Source organism: Solenopsis invicta, chromosome 16 (assembly GCF_016802725.1).
Source record: "Solenopsis invicta isolate M01_SB chromosome 16, UNIL_Sinv_3.0, whole genome shotgun sequence".
Classification (NCBI taxonomy): domain Eukaryota; kingdom Metazoa; phylum Arthropoda; class Insecta; order Hymenoptera; family Formicidae; genus Solenopsis; species Solenopsis invicta.
The window spans coordinates 24,606,663-24,626,472 of NC_052679.1; the positions used below are offsets into that span (position 1 = coordinate 24,606,663).

Consider the following 19,810-nt stretch of genomic DNA (forward strand, 5'->3'; position numbering starts at 1 on the left):
ATCGCGACTTTATGCTGGATGCTCATTGGTCCATCGGTCTTATGTTGTACTTGGGAGGGTTCCGATAGCGCACATCCCGATAGCCCACCAACCAATCATCTTGACTTATCTAATCCAACCTACGGAAAATCTCTAGGCATCTGCCATTGCGAGTGATTTGTGTGCTATCGGGATGTGCGCTATCAGGGGGTCGATTGTGGCTGTGTTCCGATATAACTGCCAGTACTGGCAGTGGTGAAAAATCCGTTCCGTTATTGGTACGCAGCGCACTGCGACAGCATCTAGTAACATCAATGACGTCATGAATGGTAGCCATATTGCCACTGTGACTACTGCAGCTTCCAAGGTGAGGTAGCTACAGTGCAATATGGCTACTATGCTGTTCCGAAATATGATGCTATAGCAGTGCTGGCAGTAATGCAGTAATATTGGAACAGTTGTGACAGTGTACTGTCATGACGTCACATTTACTGCACTGCCAGTAAAAACGGAACACAGCCTGTGTATCATGTAACTAGAGTGAAAATGACAAAAGTAAACAAATTTACTAGAGTATTTATAATTTTATTGGTCAATACCTAGTGAATTTGCTCACTTTTGTAATTTTCACTCTAGTTACATGATACACAATCGACCCCCAGGACTCGTCGGTTGTATACCCAAGGACCTTGATTCTGTCCATGGGGAAATTTTCCAAACTGAGAAGTTACCACTTTCTACATACTTGCAGTTCATGATTAATGAACCAACTAGAGCTTATTGGTTGTTACGTTAATCATGAACTGTAAGTATGTAGAAAGATAGCGACTTCTCAGTTTAAAAAATTTCCCCATGGACAGAATCAAAGTCCTTGGATGTACTTATGTTATGCATTTCATGTGCTTGGCCATTAAAGGCGTGCGCGCGGGGGGGTGAGATGGGTGGGGGTGGGAAAGGGGTAGACCTCCCTTCGTGTGAAAAGTTGCAAACTCATGTGGAGAAAGCAATACATCTGTAGACCTCGTTTCAAGATTTCTATTTGTAAGTAAAATGTGTTTATTAATTAAATTAATTAATTTTATAAAATAAATTGTTTTCATGCCTTATTAAAAAAATCTACATTGCACAAAAACTAATAACTTTTTTTAATCTAACATAATGTTCTAGCAAATACAAGCAAGTGTAGTAAATGTGGTATGATTATAATTATTAATTATTATCGTGATATAATTATTAATAAGCATTTCAAATTTTGTGCATATTTCTATCACAGCGCATGCTCAGTTCGTTACATTACGCTGAGATGACTGATATTCTAACCTGTACAATCGCTAACTTTAACGATTGATGTCTCGGTTTGTGTGTCCGAGCAACACTTTTTTCTGCCAAATTCGTTAGTTTCATGTGAAAACGCGTCAAATGGGCCTAATTTCATCAAAATCGGTGAAGAAGACCGTCTCCTTCAGTATTACCGAATAAAATAATAAAAAATTTTTATTAAACGATTCTGTTTGAATTAATTACTGCAATTAAATGAATTAAAATTAAAGTTGCCCTCTGAGTTACGACAGAAAAACGTAGCACAAATTAAGGATTGGTTTATAAGAGCCGTTATTGTAAGAAATTCTCCAATCATAGCCGATTATTCTTCTGTAAATCAATTATGATTGGCCAATTTCTTACAGTTACGGCTAGTAAAAACCAACTTTAAGCAAATTAACTAATCACAATGGAGAATATCAAGCTGATATTCCATGTTTTCTGCTGATATTCCACACTTTTAACTACAATTGGTCAATTCGATTACCATTTAAGTTATGCCGCAGTACCGCTCACTTTTTTCATACGTCGCAAGTCGTTCTCTGAACTTCGAATTTCCCTCACTTTTGTGAAAAAATTCGATTAGTGAGGACGCATGTCACGCGTCAGTTTCTCTCTGTAACAAATAGCAACTAAATTCACATCTGTTCGACCGACTCGCACGGCGGCCATGTTTTAGGACGCGTTTACCAACTGTCGCGTTTCACGAGTCAAGTTTAATATTTTCCGATAATTTATTCGAGTTTACATTTGTACACAAATGTGCAAAACGGGCGTCGCGACGTCGTAGGATTATCGCACCTGTAAACAGAATTTCACCGTATTGCGTAATTGATGCCGCGCACGCCATCATCGTACAGTCGATAATACGCGTTTTTCGCCGCGATGGACGTGCGCCCAGGGCATCTACAGCCAACTTCAGAGGCGTGTCATGTTTGTGCTCGGCGCGTTGCTTCGTGATCGGGATCATCGTGTCTCATTATTGGGAATCTATGAAAAATGCTGTCGCTAGGCCCAAAAAAGGACGGCGGACCCAACGCCAAGTTCTTCGAGGCACCAGAAATTCTCACTCAGCTTGATGGCGTCAAGCAGTGGCTGCTCAAGAACTGCAAGAAGGTACGCTCGTTCGTACGAACATGGATACCACCCGGCGTCGTAAACTATCGTCGCGGTATCTGCGGCTTCACTTCCCCTCTCACAGCATGCATTATCGACGATCACATTTTCCATCCCGACGATCTTGTGGTGTCTTTTGGAGTTGTATCTTGAGAGAATAATTTTATAAAGATTCTCGCAATGCCCTAATATTTTTTATAGCACTGACGCGGACGCGAGAATCCCGATGACTGTACATAATCATGAAATGTTTTAACTACTTATGATTTTAACTATTTATTATACTTATATTTATATGTATATATATATATATATATATATATATATATATATATATATATATATAATATACATGTATATATATAATATACATGTATATATTAAAAACATGAAATTTAATTATCAGCAAATATAACAATTATTAAATTTTACACTTTTATATGTGTTTATATGTGTGTATGTATGTGTGTATATGTACACACACACACACACACACACACACACACACACACACACACACATATATAGATAAAATAAGTAAGAAATTGACAAAATATTTGCAAGAAAATACAATCGTGGTTATAAAACAAGACTAGTATTTAGATTCCTATAATTAATTTGTTATATTGATTTTGATTACATTTACATAAATATATTTATGCCATAATTTTATTTGTGATTCTTTGTAGTATGTACAAACAGATCCGCCCACTAACAAGAGCTTAGCTACGTTGTTGGTACAACTTCTACAGTTTCAGGAAGACAATCTTGGGAAAAATGTATCAAAGCCACCTATGACTAGGCTTCCAGTATGTAATAAATATTCATTATGTAACAAAAATAATATTGTTTTATCTGAATCAATTATTTACGAGTTTAATTTTTACAGATGAAATGCTTCCTGGATTTTAAGCCGGGTGGTGGTGTGTGTCACATATTGGCTACTGCTTATCGTTTTAAGCAGGAGCAAGGATGGCGGCGCTTTGATTTTCCTGGTGGAAAAGTAATTGTTTAATGTTTATTTCATATGAATCTTTTGCAGAGATATTTTTTTACATGATATTGATACTTCTGCAGTTTATATAAAAATTGCGCGAACGCGAAATCTCACTAATTAGTGAATAATGTTAAATCTCTCACTGATTATTGTTATTGCAGTCTGGATCTCGTATGGATCGTACAGTTGACATGCTGGTGGCAGCAGAACGTGCTTTAATACAGAATAGATGTATGACTGTACCAAGTATTTATGTAAGACCAGACGTCGACAAGAACACGGCTGCAAAAGTAAAAGATGTAGTTAGAAAGCACCAGGGGACTGTTGTAGAAAACGAGGCGGATGCTACGCATATTATCTATCCTCCAGTAGATCCATTAGAAGAGGAATATGCACGACCCTGCATGAGACGTGAGCGATCGGTTCTAATTCATTGGTACTACTTTCCAGACAGTTATGATTCCTGGTTGACAGTGGATCTTCCATGGGACTATCCCGAAGGAACTTACACAAACACAAATTCAAGGTACTTAGATATTTGATAATTTATGGGTGTGCAAATAGTTCTAATCCGAATTCACTGTGATTTGATTTCAATCATTTTCGAATTTGAATAGTTTGGTAATTTTAAATTGCCTATTTTGATTGTTTCATTTATATCTCGCGCAACTAATCTTATGTCAGCACGTTCCAATTCTCGCACTTGATTGTCAATCTCAGAAACTTTTCTATCATTTCTCAATCTTATAAACTATTCAAAAAATGTATGCACATACAATAAACAATTATTTTTATAAATTATTTCAATATCTCGTAGATTTGTATTATAATTCTCTAAAATTTAAAACACAAAATTTGATAAAAATGACTTTATTATATATTTTTTAATTAAATGCATTAAAATACTATCAAGTCGATAGTAACATTGTAATTTGTACAATATATATTCAATGCTTATTTATCAATATAATATCCTTATTTATTGTCCAATATCTATTACAAATATTTATTTAGCACAATTTTTTGTAATTATTTTCTCAAATTTTTGTGATTAATTTTCTTATTTGTTAAAAAACATCTTTTATTGAAAATATTTTATCACATTTAATAAAGTATTTATTAAGTAATAAATTAGCATGTAATATAAAACTAGAAAAATTTGATTCAAATTTCTTTCATATTTATATCAAAGAAGTTCTATTCATGAAAATTTCAGAATTGATTTTTAACATGCTATCAAAATTCAGTTCTATTTGATCCTTCTTCACAAATGCTTGATTTATACATTTCTACTTTTAATATAAAATTATAAAATAGAAGTTAGTTAACACAATTGATCAATACAATAAGTTGAAAGCTAGTAAAATACTTATTTTGACTTATATATTTAAGTCATATGTAAGTATCTACTAAATTAATATTAAATTCTGTAATCATTTTCTAGATCAATGTATAAAGTATCGGCTACATGGGCGTTAGACTTGGATCAATATAATGAGTGGATGAATGAGGAAGATTATGAGATAGATGATAATGGACAGAAGAGAGTACACAAATATAGGCTGTCAGTGGAAGATTTGATGGCACAGCCGTCTCATCCACCACCTTCGAAGAAACCTAAGAGGAAACGATCGCCCAGCCCACCTCCAAAACTCGGCAAACGCAAAAGGTACGTGTTTAGTAGCAAAATTTCAAACGAAACTTCGCTCACTTTTGCTTTCATATGTTGTTGTCTTGTAGTACCAGAGCACCATCAGGTATCCAAAGCGCTTCTTCCGCGTCATCAGCAACGGCACCGAAGAAATCACGTGGCGGTGAGGAAGAAGAAGATCTGACTCAGGGAATGGATGATCCACCTGCTGAACCCCGTATCGTCGAGGTGGTCGCTACGCCCACGAATCCACCGATTACAGGTCAGGGTAATGCAACAACGGGTAACTCCACGTTGGCGTCTACTGGTAGTAAAAAACAAGACAGCGAGCTCCAACCTCTCAAATCTGGCAACTTGACCGATCTTGATGAACAAATGGAAGGTATATAATGAAATATAGATTAAGTTTCTACTGATTCAATTACCAAGTTTATATGGCAACTTGATTCAAAGCAAAAAAAAGAATTACATCAACATTATATCAAATTATACATGTACATTCAATGTATGTGTGAAAACTGACACATCAAGGACTAAATCATTTTTGCAAAGTTATTTTTTACTTTATGCAATATTTTTATATTTACAATAGTTATAGTGCTAAAATATGCCGAAGATATCTCATTTTATTACAATTTTATATTTGAAATGCGCCTAATTAGGGAAAAACAAGTTGAAATATTTACTTTATTATATGAATAATAAATATTCCCATGCCGCAGCTGTTAGATTCTTTGTTTATAATTCAATTCGACATATATGTAGATTATTTATCAATCACCTAACAAATCGAAAATTTTCAGTATATTATATAAGTCTGCTCTGTCGATTATAAATGGTATTTTGTATTGAAAAGGATTCTTATTTTAATGTCAGAATTTTTATGGGTTTTATCACTTTATTAGTTTTCTGACTTTATCAATCCTAGATGGCTACAATGAGTGAACAGGAGCCTTAAACTTAGGCTTCATATAAATGTACTGCATTATATTAACCATTTTAGTTCAATTGTTAAGAAACATTTTCAAGCTATCTGATAATTTAATAAACTCTGAACTAAAAACTGTTGATATTGCACAGGAGACAAAGGAAGTTCTCAAGGGGGCCAAGATAGAGAAGAGAGAGATACTAGTAAAGAAAGGGGTGAAGGTGGCAAAGGAGATGAACCGGAAGATAATGTGACGGAACAAACGCATCACATCGTTGTTCCTAGCTACTCCGCCTGGTTTGATTACAACTCGATTCACACCATAGAGAAACGAGCTTTATCGGAATTCTTCAATGGTAAAAATAAGTCCAAGACTCCAGAAATTTATCTTGCGTATCGGAATTTTATGATTGACACCTATCGATTAAATCCAACGGAATACATTACATCGACTGCCTGCAGGTAATATACGTACTACGTGCTTTAATTTATGCATGTAAAATTATGCTTTTATTGTCGAATGTAAGAATAAAAAGAATTTCTTTTTACTAATGAAAATATTTTTATAGGCGGAATTTAGCCGGAGATGTATGCGCGATTATGCGCGTGCACGCGTTTTTAGAACAATGGGGACTCATTAATTATCAGGTAGATGCAGAATCCAGACCAACACCAATGGGACCTCCACCAACATCACATTTCCATGTTTTGTCGGATACACCATCCGGTTTGGCGCCGGTCAATCCAAATCCGCCAAAAACACCGCAGCCATCTGCTGCGAAGATGTTACTCGATTTGGAGAAAAAACCAGTGAGCGTGACAGGCACTCTGGGAACAGAGGAGAAAGCTTCGGCGGGCGCAATGGCAAACTTCGGTCTAAAAATTGACCAGTATTCGAGGAAACCGGCAGTCCTAAAAAACAAACAAGCAGCAGGTGCTACGCGCGATTGGACAGAACAGGAGACACTTTTACTATTAGAAGGATTGGAATTACATAAGGACGACTGGAACAAAGTATGCGAACATGTGGGGTCGAGAACGCAAGACGAGTGTATCTTGCACTTCTTACGTTTACCTATAGAAGATCCATATTTGGAAGAAGGCGGACCCGAAGGGTTGGGTCCATTGGCTTACCAACCGGTACCATTTTCGAAAGCTGGTAATCCTGTTATGAGTACGGTCGCCTTTCTTGCATCAGTCGTGGATCCTAGAGTAGCCGCGAGCGCGGCAAAGGCAGCTATGGAAGAATTTGCTGCGATAAAGGATCAAGTACCAGCTGCCTTAATGGATCAGCATTTAAGAAACGTTCAAGCTAGCGCTAATTCAGACGGTAATTCTTTTAATTACAGTATAAATTAGAAACTAATGGTTTGTCTTTTAAGGCAAATGTGTATAACGGTTGTAATATAGAAAACAAATATTAATTTTTTTTTTTTCCTATATAGGTAAATTTGATCCAGCGGCAGGATTGGCACAATCAGGTATCGCTGGCACAGGACCGCCCGAACCACCTGATGATACAACGGCTTCTACCGCGCCAACGACTCCGTCTGTACCGGCGGGTGCGGCTAGCTCTCCTCATTCTGCAGCGCCCACTCCCGAAGCGAAAAAAGAAGAGCAAGATAAACCTAAAGATGCTATGGAAGTTGAACCATCTCAAGTAGAAGTCACGAAAAAGGAGGACGAATCGAAAGAAAGCGAAGAAGACACAAAATCCATCACTGATCCAGAGGCTGCTGAAGCAAAAGAAAAGAAAGACAAAGTAAATATTACAGGGAATCGTGATGACGTAAATCATGATTTACATATATAAAAAGAGTATCAAAATTTCTAAATAATTCATACAATACCACGAATTTAAGTTAAATTTTTCTTTCATAGGTTGTAAGGGATGCTCAGCTTCAATCTGCGGCGGCTGCAGCGTTAGCGGCTGCAGCTGTTAAAGCTAAACATTTAGCAGCTGTAGAGGAACGTAAAATCAAGTCATTGGTTGCGTTACTAGTTGAGACACAGATGAAAAAACTGGAGATCAAGCTGCGCCACTTTGAAGAATTGGAAACAACGATGGAGCGCGAACGCGAGGGTCTTGAATATCAGCGACAACAGCTCATTACTGAGCGGCAACAGTTCCATCTTGAGCAGTTGAAAGCGGCTGAATTCAGGGCAAGACAGCAGGCCCACCAGCGACTAGCTCAAGAACAACAGCAACAGCAGCAGCAGCAGCAGCAGACTCAGCAACATCCACCCTGGCAACCACCCGGTGCACAACAACAACAGCAGCAACCGCCAAGTCCGCAGGCTCAACAACAGCAACAACAACCGCCACCGCACACACCGCCACAACAAACATAACTTTTTCGTGAGTTTGAATCTTTAAGTAGTTAAATAGTAAATCAAATTTTTTTATAGATTACATGACACATTATTAATGTTACTATTTAAGTCCTCTGTTTTTATTCGATAACACTTGTCATCAAGTTACAGATTGCTTCCACGATATAGAATACATATTACATATATAAAATAATTTCGTATCGTTCTAAAACATTTTTATGCCTCAAAAAAAGGAATAAAATACAATTTGCAAAAGTTTTTCTATGTGTTTTTAATTTCAATTATGTGGATATACATATTAGACCATTTTCTCAAATTTAATGTTCAAAACTCAAGTTTATTGTTATTATATGTGTTAAGAAACATTAAAGGTATAAAATAAATTTATTTTAGAACTATACTAAAAATTTTCTAATCTTATCTGAAATTTTCAATAAAATGGAAAATCTGGAAATTCTTTTCCAAAATTTGAGTAAAACAAAAAAGGAAGATTTTTCTTGCGGAACAAATTTTGTCGCTCTTTTTCAATGATACATTATAAGAGTAAAAGATGTATATACTTGATTTCTATTATTTATATTATTACATACATCGTTGAATAATATGATATCTGATCTACAAAGCTTCGTTGTCTATCAATTCCAATACTAAGTCAGTCATGAGTCGGGCACATTCGGCACCTCCGGGTGGCGGTGCTACTGTAGTATTATGTTTCTCCTCACTGGTTTCCGTGCTACTCGTTTCGTACAGATTCGGTGCTTCGTCACTGGCGCACGTGCTAATCGGTAAAATGTCCAATGCTAATCCCAATCCGAATCGTCCGCATCTCCGCATCTCTTCTTTTAATCTGTAATCGTTGAATAGATAATAATATTAAAAAGGTAGTTAAATCGTCCTAAGTCTATATCTTTAAACTTAAAATAGCGAATATCACAAAATCATAGGTAATATATCTGTTTAAAAAAAAATTGGACGATTGGAGTAAATAAGCTCTTTGATTAAACGATAAATTACTTATGAAGTGTAAGTAATGAATGTATTGTAGTTTTGTTGCATCCATGACTAAATCTTGGCATTTTACTTACAATTCCCACATAATAGATGGATCTTTCGGCGGCTGTTCCGGGTTGAGGACGCGCAAGGAGGACATCAGATGGGAATGATAGTGTTGGAGAAGCTGTGTCATGTAAGCCCGCCTAACAACACCACTCGTGCAACAATACAGCAAGTTCGCAAGATCAAGAGCGAGTGAACCGACCCGCGTCAGTTGAAAATCGACTAGATAAACGGCCTGCAGAAGCACAGTATTAAAAATCAAGTCTCAGAAGTTTCGCAAGTGAGACGCATCTCACATTCGTGCCAGCCAGCATTGTCGATCTCGAATGTGATTTATAGATCATAATGCGGGGTAAATATTCTTGCATCGTATATCTGGCGGTATTTTTTATAAAATAATTATCTCTAGTTTAACTGAAATTTTGTCCAGCATAGGAAACCAAACGGTTGAGAGAGAATTAAGTACGAGTGTGTAAAATATTTATAATTTTTTCAGATTTTTTTCTATTTTCGAACATATTTATAATGTAATTTTACGTTACGTTTTCTCTGAAAGTTGACGGTATCTGAGTTTATTTTAATTAGATGTAATTATACATAATGCAAGAATCTTTGCGATCTGCTATACAGGTCTAGGTGTGATCTTTCGCTAAACCGGAGTCTTTTTATTAAGATCGCAAATGGAAAAAACATTTGAAGCATAAGAATCTTATAAATTTATATAATAAAAGTGTATGGAACAACAAAAAAAGTGGTTTCTCGTTTCGTTATCTCGCTAAGAGATCAGAAAAAAACGAAAAAAGATTATTATCTTTATCCAATGATAATCATCTTTTTCATTGAACACGTGCAATTTTTTATTGTAGATATTACCAGACATGCAATGTGCTTTGCTAATTTACTTTTCTTACAAAAATATAAGATTCACCTCTATATCTGAGCTTGGTACATCCTGAAAGAGGAAATTGTTGGTCCAACAATCACCATGACAAAATACAGAGAGAAGTCCTTGCGTGGAAACAAGTTCGCTCATAGTGCGGAAAAATACGTCCTCGTTTAGGAAAGCTTGCAGCTTCGTCATTACTTCCTGTCTCCTGTAGTCCATGTTCGAAGGAAGCGTTTCGGACACCATCATGATGGCATTATTCACGGCCACGCGATAATACTGACGGTACCAATCTTTATTATCCCGTCGAAATAACGTTTCTTGTATACCTTGATCATGTTCCGGATTCGTTAAATTCGCGAACTCTTCTGGCCTTTAAAGAGTAACACCTTTTTGCGTTAAAATCAGGAGACAAGATAGCGAAACAAAATAACTTGCGTGTATAAAAAAAAGGACGATGAGGCTATTTTTTAGCAAATAAAAACGATGTTTTTTTTTTACAATTTTTAAGTTGCTAAATCTGATCCTGACCTTCAAAAAGTTTTAATTTATCAGGGACGTATTAAAATCAGCATATGAAACTATTAAGGCTAATCTACAATGTTCTCTTTGTTTCTTGTTGTTTGTTTATTATCTGTTGCTTTTTTGCTTTGCGTACTGTTTTATTGAAATTGACGAGATAAAAATTAATGAACTCTGAAAATGATAAGAAATATTATTGTTGATAAAATATTGTGCAAAGATATAAAAAAGTAATAAACAAAAGAACAGGAAACAAAGAGCACATTATAGTTTAGCCTTCAAATATCTAATTATTATTGTTGAACTTTACGAATGTGTAAATTCGTATTTTCTTGATAGTAAAACATGATAATGCTGTTATCTCCAATAGTTCATGTTCTACTTGATTAAAAAAAAAATTATTAATTAATTAAAAACAAAGGCATTATCGATGGAAACTATTTTAAATCTTGACTACAGCATTTAAAAGCATTATTGTTTATTATATTTTTTAAGGATTTTCTTCCAGAGTATTTTGTATTTTATTGTAGTATTTCGTTACTAGAAATTATAAAATTCGCAAGTCAAGATTCGTTTTGACCGAATGAGGCCGTCTTTATTTGTTAATTAACTTATTAATTTATGTTAACATATCGATCGATTTTTACTTAATATTATTTTATTATAGTTTTACACTTTTATATTGTTGTTATCGTAATAACTTCATATGATTTTATATACTGAACACTTTCTCGCTAAATTAAAACTTTATAAAGATCAGAATCAGATTTAACAATTCGAAGATTTAAAAAAAACATAGTTTTTACTTACCACTCAAGAGCCAAAATTGATCCTTTTTGTCTATTGCTCTTTTAACATTTATTATTAATATTTTCAATTGCAACGATTCTCAATCATCTAGTTTGCGTCTAGTAAAACCTAGTTAATTGTGTCGAGTTATCCAGAGTAATACTTATTCATTTCTCTAATTATAATTAAAAACTAAACATACTTACCTGGATTCTTTTAACGTCAAGCTAAGAGCGTGAAAGCCCGCTAGAGCCTTCAACACATGCTCTAAATTTTCCACTGTTAATCCTTTCCGTCTGTCTGCCATCTTAAAGCCTCTCTGTCTTAGATCTTCCATGGCAATAAGATCGGCTCTAGCGGCGTATATCTTGGGTACCCCGCTGAACACTCTTCTGCCGTTTAACTGCAGCCTGTTCAGTGCGGGCCACACATGCTTATAAAACACAACTTCATTCCTGAATAATAACTCGCTCTTAAACGCCTCACGACGTTTCTTGGATTCCGGCAGTATTTTGTAAATGATGGCACATTCGTAATTAATATATTCCTCGTTTTTTAACAGTTTGCGCCCCTTTGCTTGGACTCGATACAGCATCGAAGTATAGTTATCACCTCTTCCCGATCCTAGTTCTTCTTCTAGACTATCAATCTCCACGTTGGGCTCATCCTCAATAATTAATTCACGGATATCGTCGAGCGTGAGTTTATTGCTACCATCACCGCTACTATCCATTCTTGCGAGAATCTTGTCTGAAATCCAATCTCTATGACGAAGATATCTTGTCAATTTTTTCGGGTAGAGTCAACTTTAACATCCTACACTTCACTGTAGACCGGAGAGTCGACTGATGCAGGAAATGGGTATTTGAGCGACTGGAGGGTTGCTGCCTCCCACCGTAACAAATTTAATTCATTAATGATTTACGCCTCCCCTCTAAGAGACAAGGACATTGATACATGTCAATCATAAGTCTCATCGCTTCTATTCCCCGCTTTGATTCTTTGAAACGCGAGTTCGTCACGCGACATATAGAATAATGATTATGAAGTCTTCTTTCAAATTTGAATATGTTACAATTTTATTAAAAGCGAAATATTACTTAATACTTTAAATGTTTTTACAAAGATTGCTATATTTTCTATATTTTATAGTACATATTTCACATTTCAAACAACTAATTTTCATCAGAAATCTGTAACTGGAGAACATCATTACCCACTAAACTAATTAATATATTTTCCTGGGCAGAGGTAAGGGATACAGTTTTCTGTAACTTTCTAGCCATATCCGCGGCTCCTTCTAGATTATGGAAAGTGATATATTCCAGGAGTGTCTAAAAGCAAATAACGTTATAATAAATCAATTAATATTAATATATAACGTAAAAAGAATGTAAACTTACAAAAATCATTGGTACGTGTCCTTGCGCTAAACACAGTTCAAATATTTCATTTATATGTTCCACTGTAATGGTCTGGCTATTCTTAACTAAGTGCGGCGAACGAACTAATGACGAAACAATTTCTATAGCTTTGTCGAAATTATTTCCACGTAGCAATAATACTATGACATTGCCAATTATCGTATTGGATACCACGAAGTGCTGTATTCTTTTGGTATTCTGGGTCTGTTAAAAAATAGACAATCGTTATTGTTTCAATATATCTCATCATAAAAATAAAGTCCCATAACTAGCAACTTTAATTTTAACGATAGATTCTATTTAATTTAAAATCGACTTGATTTTTCTTCTTCAACTATAGCTTGGAAAATTATTACAGAATTCATTACAGGATGTTTATTACAGGAAAAAATCGCGAAAATTTGAAATTTTCAAGGAATTAATTTTTTATCCTTAAAAAGTTTGAATTTTTATTAAATTTTGTTAATACTCAAATTTTTGGGAAATTTTTGGGAAACTCTACTTTTAAATTTAAATCTCTGAGAAAATTGGTTCTTTAACCGTTTTTTTCTTGATAATGCAAAAGCAATCAATAATAAGTATGGCATATACATCCATATATATTATCTCGTGACTCGCGAGCTTTTATTTAAAAAATTAATAACAATAGAAGATTCATCGTCCTAAATTGACATGTATTTAACACATTTTGTATTTCAAATTTTGTACTTCCAATAAGTTATCCCTGTATTACGGACAGATCGGATAGATCGGATAGACATATTTAATTTGTTTCTTTTTAATATTTTCCCAAATTTAATATTCAAAACTTGAGTGGCTTTTCTTTGTGATTGTACAATTAAGAAACATTAAAAAATATAAATTTATTTCGTAGCTACATTGAAAAAAATTCTTTAAATTTTATCTAGAATAATGTAAATAAAATTCTTAGAAAATCAGAATTCTCGTAAAATTTTTTTTTACAAAATTTGACTTAACACCTTATATTAAGGTATCGACACTTGTTAAGCAAAGATTTATCCCAAATTCGTCGGAAAATCATTATTAAATGCAAGTTATGGGACGTCCTGTATAATTAACAAAAGTAATTTGAATTACTTGTATATGATCCCAGATAGTGAGCGCCGTCTGCGCGAATTGCGCATTCAACGGAGAATCGGGCGCGGATTTACAATGTACGCTCAATAAATGCAATATATTCTCCAATAACTCTTCCCTGTCCAGATGACCGAACATAACCATGTGCGACCAGAGTTTTGGTATATATTGCGTAGCAGTCTGCGCGGGATGTAATTTAAGAGCTTCCAATATAGCACTCATCACGGCAGGTTCCGGTATAGTCACATGAGGTACAAGCTTGTTATAAAGCTTGAAGAACGTGTCGAATTCTTCCGTTGCCAAAATTAACTCCAAATACATTCGGTAATATACATGTTCCTGAAACAAAATATTAACTGCATTAAATGCGTAATATAAAATATATAATCAAGTAGTTATAAATTATATAATTTCAAAAATAATTGCAGAACGCATGACACAATATAATAAATATCTACGTTTTGAATTATATAAGAAAATCACTTCAAATATTTTAACCCTCCGTGGTCCAACATTTTTTTCACTGCTTTCCTACTAGTTTATTGGTACTTGATAGTGTTTTTGGCAAGAGATTACTCACTCACGAATAGAATGTATGACTAATTTCCAATTTATTGTAATTTCATGCGATTTCACAGTGATTTCAATTGTTTATGAATTTAAAATGATTTGTAACGATTTCGAACGATTTTGTATAATTTCGTATGATTTCAAGTGATTTCATGTTTACATGATTTTAATTTGATTTCTTAAAGATTTGATGTTGAAATGATTTCAATTGAGTTTTGATTTAACTTTATCTCAAATTGATTTCAATGATAACTGCTGATTTCATAACAGAGTAACCTCTCGATTTTTGAACTCTAAAAATCTAAAAAAATTCTGGTACACTTTCAACATTCTAAATTACAATGTCACAATTGTTTAATCAAAACGTTTTTCACTTTTTTTTTGTATATGTCCGAATTTAAAATTTAAAATTTGCTTGAATTTTCAAATCCCCGGTTGGACAGAGGGTCAACATTTGATAAATTCTATCCAAATGCTATTAAAAAAATCAATTTAAATTAAAAGATTTTCAAGAGAATGCTGTTAAATTTAACTCTATGTATTTTTTGTTATCTTTCATTATGAATTACACAAAAAAACAAACATTTCACAGCATGTGAAATGTTTTTCGGACAGAATTCTGTGTTAGAAGTTTAAAAAAAACTTACTCTAAAGTTGTCGCCGATGAACTTGTAGTTTTCACTGGAGAGAAGAAGTTCGTTCACCATTTCACCTGCTTGGCGATTACAGAACTGCTGAGACGCCATTTCCATCGCGGTAACGAAGAAATTAAAATCTTTCTCATCTTGGAAGGTAATAGTCTCCCCCTTCAAAGATTCCAAGATTTTCGTAAAGCTGTTATATGACGCATCACCTGTTTCAGCGAGTAAACTCGTGAATATTCGCAACCGGCACACGAAATCTTTACAAGATAAGAAAATATATAATTACCAAATCTACTTAAGATTCGCAGCATATAATAATACGTAGTTAATGATGGCTTTAGCTTGAATTTCGTAATATCGGCAAGTATATTACGAGTAAAATCTAAAACTGTTCGGTTGGTTTTCATAACAGTCGCTACATTAAGAGCGGCATTAAAAGTACATATATTTGGAGTGATCCCATTTGCAGCTATTGCTCTGTATATATCCATTACCAACGATTTTGATTTGTCATCTCCTTGCTTCAGCATTGGTATCAGCGACATTAAAGCATTATATCCATCAATAGATAACGCTATATTTTTTCCTTGACTCTCATCATACAAATGCCAAGCTTTGTCCAGCTAAAATAATAAAATTATATCAAATTTTTATTAAAATTGATAATAATAAAGCTTAATAAAATGACAAAAAAGAAAATTAATCAGTAAGGGGTAATGTATAGTTGACAAAATACAAATAGTATAGATTTAACTGATTTAATCGATTGGATAACTTTGTTATAAACAAATATAAGTTTTAACGTCAAATTATAATTCTAATTTTGTTCATTTTTAGTTTTTAATATTGTTTTTCGCTAAAAAGTTCCAATCTTAAATTTGGAAAACGTACATTGTCGTACATTTTATAAAAGTTGTTAAATCATTAAATAAACTTTAATTTTTTTTTCTTTATTTTGTCATAGTTTTTCTGTTTCAGCTATAAATCCATCTAAATAAAGTTGCATTTGTGACTAATTTAAGACAAATTATCTTACACTGAAATGTTTAGCCAAACCGCATATCATTGCGGTATATGCAGCGGCTGCTGTAGATTCTTGTTCCTTCAAAAAATTAAACAGGATATCGATCTGTGGATAATTTCTGCAAATTATGATTCAAAATATTATTTAAAGCAAGGAAGGCAAATCCGTCCACAATAGAAAAATCAATTTTTATTGACTCACATCCAGACATTCTTGTTATGTTTCTGGTTAAATCTGTACCAACGAGACTCGAGTAGTTCGTCGCTGGTTTGTTTGGTGTTATTGTAAAAGCACAATAATTCCAAGAGTGCCTGTTTTGTTGGTACTGTTATCTCGCCTTTTAATAAATCGTATATTGTGATAGAGTTGGAAACGTGACCATTCGATATCTCATATAATAACGTTTCCTCCGTCACTTTGCTTTCTTCTGTGTAAATGGGAGGTGGTACAAAAGCCTACAAAAATATAATATCATATAATTCATCACAATAATATATCACAAATATAATATCATATGATACATGCTAACTGAACTTGCATATTCGTGTATGATTGGCTATATGCCAACTAATTAAGATTAAACATATATGTATATATATATATATATATATATATATATACACCTTTTTTAAAATCTTTTTAATTGGCTTATTTTATTGATCGTATTGTTCTATTATTTGCTTGTGCATTCGAGCTTGATTTTTTAATTTGTTGCATATTTGTAATCAAAAGTGAGATATATGAATTGACACATATAAAATTGGAAATTTATTATTTGTAACAAAGTTTAGATAGTAATTTAACTATATATATTTTTTTTTTTTTCTAACTGTAACTTAATTGCATTTTATTGGTAACTTGTAATTTAATAGTCATTATGTATGTGTGTATTTATACACAAGATGTATCATTTTACATTTCCCTTTAAAGGAATGTCAACGATTTTTATTCCAACATACTTGAGAAAATTTTCAATAACAATTTTTAATATAACAGATCATCTTTCATTATTTTTATAAACACACATAATAATTTGATCTGCATAATGCTTCACATTCTATCTATTGTTCAGTCTAATACAAATAAAAGTGACATTGACAATTACTCTGTTTTCATAAATTATCTGACAACTATCTTCCATCTCACAATTTCTGAGAGACTATGTAGACCATTTAATACAGATCTATTAGTTTAATCAATTGCGAATTACATCAGTCTTACATTATTTTGACATTTTATTCTTTGACTCTGTATTCATTATTTCATCAATGCACATATTATCGCTTTAACTTTTGAGACATACTTTTGTATTAGTACTTTTGGTTTATTGACAAATTTTAAACAAATGCACTAATTTAATCATTTAACTAATGTATGTGACTAAAGAAATCTGTTATCAAGTTGAAACTAGTATAGCAATTTATTATACATCATAATTTATAATATATAGATATTCAATGATCATAATATCCATAATTTTACGTTTTGACCTTTCACATTTCTAAATTATTTTATTATTACAATAACAACTTTAAATATTGTACATATTAAATTATTAATTCAGTTAATATATCAAATGTATTTTGGTTTTCAATTCTTAAAATATCTGTAATATTATGCAAAATAATGCAGCATACAATAGAGTGCCTAATATAATAATTTTTCTAAAGTTTAGTAAAATAATTTAAATAATTTAGTAAAATAATTTTATATTAAATTTTTCTATTTAAAATGGAACAATGCATAAACTTGAAAAAAATTGAAAAGCAACTAAAAAATAATAACTCGTTTTGAACTATAATTCTAATGTGTTATTTCACAAAATCTATAATTTGTAACAATAATTAGTTACTTTTTTAGAAGAAAAACTGTAACTAATTAGCTACTTCTACAAAGTAACTTCCCAATCTTAATGTTATGCTTGATTAATGTCTAGGCATTTTGCAGCAAGAGACACAATTGACACAATATAACATAGTGAATCATTTCATTCTTGTGGTTTATCAATCAACATTTATTAAACAAGAAAGAAAAATTCAGTGTTGCACTATCTCTCGTTTTGTATCTCTCATTGGAGAAAACGCACAATTATATTATTTCAAATATAAATTACCTTTATTTCAGGATCTGCTACTTTATGCTGAAATAAATCACGATGCTCCTGACAAACCCACATTGCAGTTTTCTTTCCAGACTCTTTTGCCAAAGCATATGAGCGATGCTGTATTTGTGACAACGGCATCAAGTAGGGGTCGTCATGAAATTTATAATGTGGTGCTGTATAATCCCTGGATATTGTACTTTCCAAAGCCTACAACACAAATCATACAAAATATTTATAGAAGCATCATTCAGTGTAATTTGCTTTTTAATTTTGAAGAGTGATGTGAAATGTAATAATTTTATTCACCTTGAGAATATCTGTTGGACTACGTTCTATCCTGTTTGGAACATGGATATCTGAGGATGAAGCTGACGTTGCAGTTGTTGACTGCAGTCGTACCATCAGCTCCTGATACAATTTCCTGTAAAAGTTCAAAATACGAATAAAATTACAAGTTAATACTCATGTTTAATATCTTTTTAGAATTGTGTTCATTTCAGAAATTAAGGTGTATTTTTAACCCACAAGCACTTTCGTGAGAATCCAACTAATCCAGACACAAGCTAAAAATGTACTAATTAAATGTATTATAAAATATTTTTTTTAAATATAGTTTTCTTTTAATTTCCTATATTAAAAATTATTTTCTATTTAAAACATGTCTCATATGTTCATAATTTATAAAGAAAAACAAAAAAAAAGTATCGCAAGTTAAATAGATAGTTAAATATCCGACTAAATCCGAGTGATAAGCACAATTTACATTATGGACATTAAATCAATCGTGCAAAATGACTGCAATTATTAAATTTATTTTCGAACATTTCAAAATTGTTACGAGTGCATTGATGTCATCGGCATGTGTGTAACTAAGTCCGGCAATTTCATTTGACATAGAAAATGATTTTTTACTTATATAAGCCATGTGAATCGTAGCTCGTTACGTACCTACGTGAGAGTCTCGCTAAAGAATTCATGATGCCAGTTATAAAAACGAAGGAAATTAATCTTTTCTATTTTTCCTTTCTCAATCTTTACAGCCACGAGTTTGGAGGTTAGATCTAGCTAGATCATGGAGGGCCTAAGGTTAGGTTAGGTCTTGCCACACACCGCAATTACCGCATGGTTAATAGCAGCGAAGAAAGAATTCTGACTCTGTCAAATAATACAATAAATACGATACGGTAAGTATTTTTCTTTAATGACCAAAGTGATGTCACAATTAGGTATCTATAAAATATATTAATCAATAACGTATACATCAAATTAAGTAAATTTATAAAATAAAATTTCTCGAATTGCTCTGGCAGAAAAAATACTATAACAAAATTCTAAAAAAAAAATATATATATATATACACTACAAAAA

At 33.0% G+C, this 19,810-nt stretch overlaps 3 protein-coding genes across 3 annotated transcripts; 1 reads left to right on the forward strand and 2 right to left on the reverse strand.

Annotated features, from left to right (window-relative positions):
* Window positions 1-1,955: 1,955 nt before the first annotated feature.
* Window positions 1,956-10,132, forward strand: LOC105193871 (SWI/SNF complex subunit SMARCC2). The gene is made up of 11 exons (XM_026135138.2): window positions 1,956-2,415; window positions 3,105-3,224; window positions 3,305-3,418; window positions 3,574-3,938; window positions 4,857-5,081; window positions 5,153-5,445; window positions 6,144-6,453; window positions 6,561-7,321; window positions 7,437-7,753; window positions 7,873-8,350; window positions 9,427-10,132. The coding sequence occupies exons 1-10, from the start codon at window positions 2,299-2,301 to the stop codon at window positions 8,341-8,343; spliced, it is 3,093 nt and encodes a 1,030-aa protein (XP_025990923.1). The 5' UTR covers window positions 1,956-2,298; the 3' UTR covers window positions 8,344-8,350; window positions 9,427-10,132.
* Window positions 8,877-12,462, reverse strand: LOC105193814. Its single transcript, XM_011158418.3, has 4 exons — window positions 11,785-12,462; window positions 10,310-10,640; window positions 9,411-9,616; window positions 8,877-9,172 (listed from the first exon to the last, which is right to left on the reverse strand). The coding sequence occupies exons 1-4, from the start codon at window positions 12,309-12,311 to the stop codon at window positions 8,941-8,943; spliced, it is 1,296 nt and encodes a 431-aa protein (XP_011156720.1). The 5' UTR covers window positions 12,312-12,462; the 3' UTR covers window positions 8,877-8,940.
* A 177-nt stretch (window positions 12,463-12,639) lies between these two features.
* Window positions 12,640-19,548, reverse strand: LOC105193815 (protein PTCD3 homolog, mitochondrial). Its single transcript, XM_011158419.3, has 10 exons — window positions 19,391-19,548; window positions 18,749-18,863; window positions 18,452-18,649; window positions 16,540-16,793; window positions 16,351-16,456; window positions 15,601-15,937; window positions 15,318-15,523; window positions 14,101-14,439; window positions 12,982-13,206; window positions 12,640-12,912 (listed from the first exon to the last, which is right to left on the reverse strand). The coding sequence occupies exons 1-10, from the start codon at window positions 19,417-19,419 to the stop codon at window positions 12,754-12,756; spliced, it is 1,968 nt and encodes a 655-aa protein (XP_011156721.1). The 5' UTR covers window positions 19,420-19,548; the 3' UTR covers window positions 12,640-12,753.
* Between the last annotated feature and the right edge of the window lie 262 nt (window positions 19,549-19,810).

Bases quoted from the DNA above. Each gene is read 5' to 3' on its own strand.
- LOC105193871 (XM_026135138.2), top strand. From the start codon at position 2,299: ATGCTGTCGCTAGGCCCAAAAAAGGACGGCGGACCCAACGCCAAGTTC. The intron at 3,419-3,573 runs GTAATTGTTTAA...TTGTTATTGCAG, and splicing joins TTGATTTTCCTGGTGGAAAA to TCTGGATCTCGTATGGATCG. The intron at 5,082-5,152 runs GTACGTGTTTAG...GTTGTCTTGTAG, and splicing joins AAACTCGGCAAACGCAAAAG to TACCAGAGCACCATCAGGTA.
- LOC105193814 (XM_011158418.3), bottom strand. From the start codon at position 12,311: ATGGATAGTAGCGGTGATGGTAGCAATAAACTCACGCTCGACGATATC. The intron at 10,641-11,784 runs GTAAGTATGTTT...TACTCTTTAAAG, and splicing joins TTGACGTTAAAAGAATCCAG to GCCAGAAGAGTTCGCGAATT. The intron at 9,173-9,410 runs GTAAGTAAAATG...CAACGATTACAG, and splicing joins CCATCTATTATGTGGGAATT to ATTAAAAGAAGAGATGCGGA.
- LOC105193815 (XM_011158419.3), bottom strand. From the start codon at position 19,419: ATGAATTCTTTAGCGAGACTCTCACGTAG. The intron at 14,440-15,317 runs GTAAGTTTTTTT...ATTTTGTTTCAG, and splicing joins TCATCGGCGACAACTTTAGA to GAACATGTATATTACCGAAT. The intron at 12,913-12,981 runs GTAAGTTTACAT...ATTTGCTTTTAG, and splicing joins GACACGTACCAATGATTTTT to ACACTCCTGGAATATATCAC.